We start from the raw sequence: 7,678 nt of genomic DNA, 5'->3' as shown, positions 1-7,678 counted from the left end.
ACCTCAGAATGCTGAAGAAAATCTTCCTTTCCCAGAGGGCCTTCAGTGTTCTACAGGAGCACCATCGAGAGCATACTGTTGGGCTGCATTACAGCCTGGTACAGAAACTCCACCGTCGCTGACCGCAAGGTTCTTCACAGGATGATATGTGCAGTCGAACGCACCATTCGGTGCATACTGCCTGCCCTGCAGGACACCTACAACACCAGGTGTCGTAGGAAGGCCAAAAAAATCATAAAGGACCCCAACTCTCCGAGCCATGCCCTGTTCTACCCACTTCCATCACTCAGATGCGAGAAGTACAGGAGCATCATGGAAAAACTGGAAGACTGGCCAATAGTTTTTACCCCCAGACCATCAGGCTGCTGAATAGCCACCACTAGTCAGCTACCTGCTCCCTCCTTCCCCTGCTACTCTCCATATGGACATTTCCCCCCCACCCCAATGACATTCATCACTGTTGCAGTTGTTAATACGTATATTATGATTTATATTTGTGTCTGTTTTAATTTCCCTTGGTCCCCACACCCCAATGGTAATTTACTCTGACTGCTGCTCCCCTATAGTCATTCCCTCCCACCCCCTCAACAGTCTTTACAATGCCTCCACCCCAATGGACATGTATTCATCACTGATACAGTTGATATTATGTATATAGTGCTATTTATATTTACATGTATGTTTTTGTATTACCATAATCATTATTTTATTTCACTTAGTCCTGCATGTTTGAGCTGGGAGCCTAAGATTTTCACTGTTCCCTGCAATCACACCTTCACCCCTGTAAATTTGACTTACAGTGCCTTCAGAAAGTATTCACCTTCCTTTACGTTCCTCACATTTTGTTGTGTTACAGCCCGAATTTCAAATTGATACATTTACATTTTTCATCATTTTCACAAATGAATTAAAAATAAAATGCTGAAATTCCTAGAGTCAATAAGTATTCAACCCCTTTGTTATGGCAAACCTAAATACGTTCAGGAGTAAAAATGTCACATGTACTCACGCTGTGTGCAATAATAGTGTTTAACATGATTTCGTAATGACTACCTCCCTCAGTCGAGAAATGCATTTCAAACACAGATTCAACCACACCTATTGGTAAAAATAAAAAGTAAATATTTTTAAAATCACATATCGCACATACATACTTTTGATTATTCTTTGTGACAACTAGTATAACATATCTATAATTGTGGACATTTTCCATCATATTCGCCTTTATTAATTGAAAAAAAAGCATACAGGACGAAACCCATTTTCTGAAAGATTTTTTTATTTAAATCCGTGACCCGGAAGTACTTGTTTATTCTTGACTTCTTCAAAGCGATTTAGCTATCTATGTGTATTTCGGGAATATTTCTTGCCCCCTATCGTCCAATGATGACTAAATTACAATATCTGAATGTGTATCTAACTGAGCGTTTGATGCAAGCTGCCGAGGAGATACTTAGAGTGGTCGGAGACACAATCTCTGAGTACCAGGAAGAAATAGTCCGGACGAAGAGAGAAAACCAATACCTGAAACGACACTTGATCACACCGGTCTTCCCTGGTATGTAGCTAGCTAAACAACTTTACTTCTCATTTACACGAATTATCTAGATAGCTAGAAACGTGTTTAGATTGTATTCTACAGTATTTGAAGGTTGAAACCCTAACCTAATGTAGCAGGCGTAAAAAGACGCCCGAGCGGAGTCCCCACATCAGTTTTTCAGTCAGGGCTGCCATGTTATACTCTGAAAAAAAGGTTATACTTTGCTCAAAGGTCCCGAAAACGACCCCCAAAAATGTTCTCAGAGTTGTTGTCACATTTATCCAATATACCCATTTTCCATAACGTTATCGAGCGAATTCAGAAGAATATAGTCATTTTTAACGAAGTAGGCTAAGAAGCAAACAAGGTTTTCCATCTAAATAGTTCTTGCAAGTTTAATAACATGTCACAAGAGACAATATAAATCTCCCTTATTAAACTCTCCAGATAATTTTCCATCAATGGATGTCGATTAAGCAATGTCCGTGGTATAAGGGCTGTTCTTAGGACATAGCCCGTAGCCGTGGTATATTGTCCATATACCACAAGGAACAGCCCTAAGCCGTGGTTTATTGGCCATATACCACAAACCCCTGAGGTTTTTGCTATTATAAATTGGTTACCAACCTTAATTAGAATATACCATGACTTTCAACCAATCAGCATTCAGTGCTCAAACTACCCAGTTTGTCATTGTAAATACATTTTTATTTATTTATTTTTTACCCCTTTTTCTCCCCAATTTCGTGGTATCCAATTAGTAGTTACCATCTTGTCTCATTGCTGCAACTCCTGTACGGACTCGGGAGAGGCGAAGGTCGAAACCCAACCAAGCCGCACTGCTTCTTGACACGTTTCCCGCTTAACCCGGAAGCCAGCCGCACCAATGTGTTGGAGAAAACACAGTACACCTGGTGACCGTGTCAGCGTGCACTTTGCCCGGCCTGCCACAGGAGTCACTAGTGCGTGATGGGACAAGGACATCCCTGCCGGCCAAATCCTCCCCTCACCCGGACGACGCTTGGCCAATTGTGTGCCACTCGAAGGGTCTACTCGAACCCAGAATATCTAGATCACTGCACCACTCGGGAGGCCCAAATAAATCTTGTTTGCGAATGCGCACAACTATAGATTCACCACTCAAACTCTCCTGTTGAATGTAAGTAGGAGAGAGGATCTCAATCTCTGGGCAAGAAACACTTGGATGAATTTCAAAAAATGAATGTTAGGTTATTTTCTGGCAATTGTGATGTTATAATGTGCCAGATGTTAAGTCTACAAACCATTATAAATGGCCTATTTGTGAGATTGATTTGCTTTTACAATAGGCATAGGCTACTGACTAAAATATGGGTTTATAATTGCAATTCAACTGCCATGGTTTGCTGCGCTAGATGCAGGTAGTGTATAGCACCTGAGAAGCTAACATCTCATTTCAGGGAAAAGTCCACAATGAAACTGACATTAAATGTGGAGAATGATACATTTGAGATAGAGCTCACACCATGATTACAATTGACAACTTCCAAGTTAATTAACTAAATATGGAGATTAATAATTGCATAATAACACAAGGCTACAACAAACTGAGTTATTGGCTATTTATTAAATCTGTTTGCAAGCTCCAGGAAGGCTACACAAGTTGCAAGAATGGATTTGCAATGACTCCAGTGATATCTTCATTTCAATATATTTATTGTATCAAATGGTAAGCACAGTAGCCTGCAATGGAATATAAATAAATAGCCTACATGATGGCCAACCGATGCAAATGTAGCCTATCATTCTCCACATTTCATGTCATTTTGATTGTGGACTCTTTCCAATAACACAAGCACGATAGGGGGGACCCATTTCAAATGTCTACTAGTGCAGCCATCCAGACCCTAAAACCGAGCCCGAGTAAAAACCCTTCACTTGATACGGTTATCCATAAGAAAAGTCAACATTAGAATATGAATTTATCTAAAGAGTTCTATTGCGCCTAAATAATTTTCCAATGCTTTGTCGCCGTTATGTCAGTTATAGCATGTTAATGTTTTATAGAAAATTAGTATCTTCATAGTTACCGATCTAAATAGCCTACTTACAACTGGTAAGAGTGCAGCACGCGCGCACAAGTCTCCATGACTCAGCTGCCTCTGCTGCAGCACTCTCTCAACCAACACACACACATCCAGCCCTCTCCCTCTCAATCATTCACTCAGTCACTCACTCAGTAACAACCTGTTCACTGCCTGATAGTCAGCAGCATCAGGTCACAATGAAATATATACAGTGCCTTCGGAAAGTGTTCAGACCCCTTGACTGTTTCTACATTTTATGTTACAGCCTTATTCCAAAATTGATTTAATAAAAACAAATCCTCAGCAATCTACACACAATACAACATAATGACAAAGCGAAAACAGGTTTAGACATTTCTGCTAATTTATAAAACATAAAAAACATACTTATTTACATAAGTATTCAGACCCTTTGCTATGAGACTCGAAATTGAGCTCAGGTGTGTTCTGTTTCCATTGATTGTCCTTGATGTTTCTATAACTTGGAGTCCACCTGTGATAGATTCAATTGATTGGACGTGATTTGGAAAGGCACACACCTGTCTATATAAGGTCCCACAGTTGGCAGTGCACGTCAGAGCAAAAACCAAGCCATGATGTCGAAGGATTTGTCTGTAGAGCTCTGAGACAGGATTGTGTTGAGGCACAGATCTGGGGAAGGGTACAAAAAAAATGTCTGCAGCATTGACGGTCTCCAAGAACACAGTGGCACAGACATACTGAGCAATCGAGGGAGAAAGGCCTTGGTCAGGGAGGTGAACAAGAACCCTTTGGTCACTCTGACAGATCTCTAGCGTTCCTATGTGGAGATGGTTGTCCTTCTGTAAGGTTCTCCCATCTCTGCAGCACTCCACCAATGAGGCCTTTATGGTAGTGACCAGACGGAAGCCACTCTTCCGTAAAAGGACACCAAGATGGAACTCTTTGGCCTGAAATGCCAAGCGTCACGTCTGGAGGAAACCTGGCACAATCCCTACGGTGAAGCATGGTGGTGGCAGCATCATGCTGTGGTGGTGTTTTTCAGCTGCAGGGACTGGACAGGATCGAGGCAAAGATGAATGGAGCAAAGTACCGGGAGATCCTTGATGTAAACCTGCTCCAGAGTGCTCAGGACCTCAGACTGGGGTGAAGGTTCACCTTCCAACAGAACAACAACCCTATTCACACAGCCAATATAATGCAGGAGTTGCTTCAGGACAAGTCTCTGAATGTGCATGAGTAGCCCAGCCAGAGCCCGGACTTTAACTCTTGAGAGACCTGAAAATAGCTGTGCAGCGACACTCCCCATCCAATCTGACAGAGCTTGAGAGGATCTGCAGAGAAGCTCCCGAGTGGCGCAGCGGTCTAAGGCACTGCATCTCAGTGCTAAAGGCGCCACTACAGACACTGGTTAAATACTGAAGACTCGAGGTTGTAATCTTTGTCAATGGTGCTTCAACAAAGTACTGAGTAAAGGGTCTGAATACTTATGTAAGTGTGATATTCCTGTTTTTTTTATTTGTAATACCTTTTCAAAAATGTCTAAACCTGTTTTTGCTTTGTCATTATGGGTTATTGTGTATAGGGCGGGGGCGGCAGGGTAGCCTAGTGGTTAGAGTGTTGGACTAGTAACCGGAAGGTTACTAGTCCGAGCTGTCGTTCTGCCCCTGAACAGGCAGTTAACCCACTGTTCCTAGGCCGTCATTGAAAATAAGAATTTATTCTTAACTGACTTGCCTAGTTAAATAAAGGTAAAATAAAAATAAGGTTGTAACGTAACAAGATTTTGAAAAAGTAATGGGGTCTGAATACTTTCCAGATGCACTGTATAGTGTATATTATTAGCCTACATTATGACTATCCAATTTACTCAGCCTATTATTGCTAATGTGATATCTTACATAAGTTTAGAAATGTGATAATGCATGCTTTTTGATGGTGAAAATATGCTTCCCCAAACGCACCCAAGCTATTTGCTAGTACACACTAAAAAGTAATGCATTGCCTTATGGGATTCCACTTCGCTCTGAAGCAGCAGCGTTGCTGGTTCGATCAAATTGGTTATCGGAGTGTCTAATTAGCCCCTACACCCGCCATAATTTTCACACCCTCAACTTTGGAACACTTGTGCATATGGCAGAGGAATGCGTGAATGTGCAAATGGATGGGCGAGGGGAAGGGTGATATGGGATTCAGCCAGAGAAATAGCTAGCTTGTTCTGGGAATGACATAACTAACTCAATGGTGGTCATGTCAATCAAGCGTCAACGGCTGTCATTACTTTCATTGATGTCATTTGTCTTCTTTCCCCCAGCTCCTCAGCCCATTCTCTCTTGGGTCTCAGAGCAGCAAACTCCCCCTGAGCAACAGCACTGTGAGCAGGAGTGGAGCCCCAGTCTGGGGCAGAGGGACCCAGAGCCCACACAGATTAAAGAGGAACAGGGTGAACTCAGGACTCGTCAGGAGGTAGAGCAGATTCAAGGGCCGGAGGCTGATACCAAAGATGACTCCATAACCATTCCTCCCTGTGTGAAAAGTGACTGTGATCAGGAGCCACCTCAGCCCACACATCTTCTCCAAACTGTGGAGAACAGAGAGAAGTACTCTCTACTGACCAACACAACTGGACAGATCAAAACAGAACCTGATGGAGAGGGCTATGGAGTATCACTATCAGAACCAACCAGTGACTCCCCTCAGTCTCAGCCCCTCTCTGCAGTAAATCCAGACTGTTCTAGAACACAGAGTGAGAACACTGAAAGTTTTCAGAGAGATCCAGAAAGGAGACCAGAGGAGGACACACAGACACACTCATGTACTCAGTGTGGTGCCGTGTTCTGTGAGCTATCCCAGCTGAAGGCACACATGCTATCCCACACAGAACCACACAGTGGTGACACTAGTCACAGGCAAATCCTCTGCACAGTCTGTTGGAAGTCATTCACTTCTACCAGTTACCTCAAGGTCCACCTGCGTTCTCACACTAATGAGAAGCCCTTCCACTGTGGTGTGTGTGGCAAGAGTTTCAGCTACTCAGGGAGGTTCAGAGAGCACCAACGCATCCACACGGGAGAGAGACCCTACCGCTGCCACGTGTGTGGTAAACGCTTCAACCGGTCTGCCCATCTGAAGACCCACCTGAGGGTCCACACAGGGGAGAAACCCTACTCCTGTCCTGTCTGTGGGAAAGGATTCAGTCAGTCCAGCCAGATCAAGGGACACCTCAGAACTCACACCCGAGGAAGGTAGAAGATTCCTTGGAGTGAGGGGATAGACAGAGCCTTCTGTTCTCAAAGTGCCTCCCTTCTCTTCACTTCTACATATAATTGTAACACTAGAGGACTATAGAATGTGTAATGTTTTGCACACTGAGGCACCTCATGTCTGCATTGATTTGAGAGAGTTGCTTAATAACATGCTATGAAAAGACTTGACCCTTATGTATCACTTGGTTACACTAACTATTTTAGAGAGAAATATAATGTTAATTTTGGTTAGATTTAAAAAAAAAAAAGATATCTTGATTTTCAATAGGAGCGGGTTGGTCTCCTTGCAAATAAACTGTCATATTCATTAAGAATGTTTGGGAACATTTATTTCTGAATGTCTGTTTCTGAAGAAAATAAACTTGCATCAGCTCAACGTTAGCTGGAGTGACTGTTGCTACAGACAACCTATTCTCACCAATGTTGTTGGTAGATGGTATTCTTGAATTATATATCCTCTACAAAAGTGTTTCAATGTTATTGCACTCCCAGATCTTGCCAAGCAACATAGCCTAAAATCCAGAAACCAATATATTGGTGAAAAAGTTTATACATTCTAAATCTATGATGACTATATAGCTAAAAACTTCCCCAATAGGTCTCCTTTTACTGTGTGTGAATTTGGTGTGGTTACTAGGGCACCATGCGATAATAGGCACATCCCAATACGGTTCATTCTGGCTCGATATACCCCCAAATGTATACATGTATGACATTTGACCCCCCCCCCCAAGGTGGGCCCATAAAGATTTCATTACCATTCAAATTGGTTTTTACCTTAATGTGTTGTATTATGAAGTTTATAACACATCCAATGGCCTTAGTTT

The 7,678-nt window shown here is 42.4% G+C and overlaps 1 protein-coding gene across 1 annotated transcript; it reads left to right on the top strand.

The window, feature by feature from the left end:
* Window positions 1-1,300: 1,300 nt before the first annotated feature.
* On the top strand, window positions 1,301-7,162 carry LOC123999226 (zinc finger and SCAN domain-containing protein 2-like). Its single transcript, XM_046304777.1, has 2 exons — window positions 1,301-1,558; window positions 5,900-7,162. Exons 1-2 carry the CDS (start codon window positions 1,345-1,347, stop codon window positions 6,832-6,834), a joined length of 1,149 nt encoding a protein of 382 aa, XP_046160733.1. The 5' UTR covers window positions 1,301-1,344; the 3' UTR covers window positions 6,835-7,162.
* The last annotated feature ends 516 nt before the right edge of the window (window positions 7,163-7,678 follow it).

Source organism: Oncorhynchus gorbuscha, linkage group LG16, assembly GCF_021184085.1.
Source record: "Oncorhynchus gorbuscha isolate QuinsamMale2020 ecotype Even-year linkage group LG16, OgorEven_v1.0, whole genome shotgun sequence".
NCBI lineage: Eukaryota > Metazoa > Chordata > Actinopteri > Salmoniformes > Salmonidae > Oncorhynchus > Oncorhynchus gorbuscha.
The sequence above is the reverse complement of the archived record's forward strand: the minus strand, read 5'-3'. Positions and strand labels throughout refer to the sequence as shown.

Excerpts from the sequence above, each read along its gene's own strand:
- LOC123999226 (XM_046304777.1), top strand. The coding sequence starts at position 1,345 with ATGTGTATTTCGGGAATATTTCTTGCCCCCTATCGTCCAATGATGACT. Across the intron at positions 1,559-5,899 it reads GATCACACCGGTCTTCCCTG|CTCCTCAGCCCATTCTCTCT; the intron begins GTATGTAGCTAG and ends TCTTTCCCCCAG.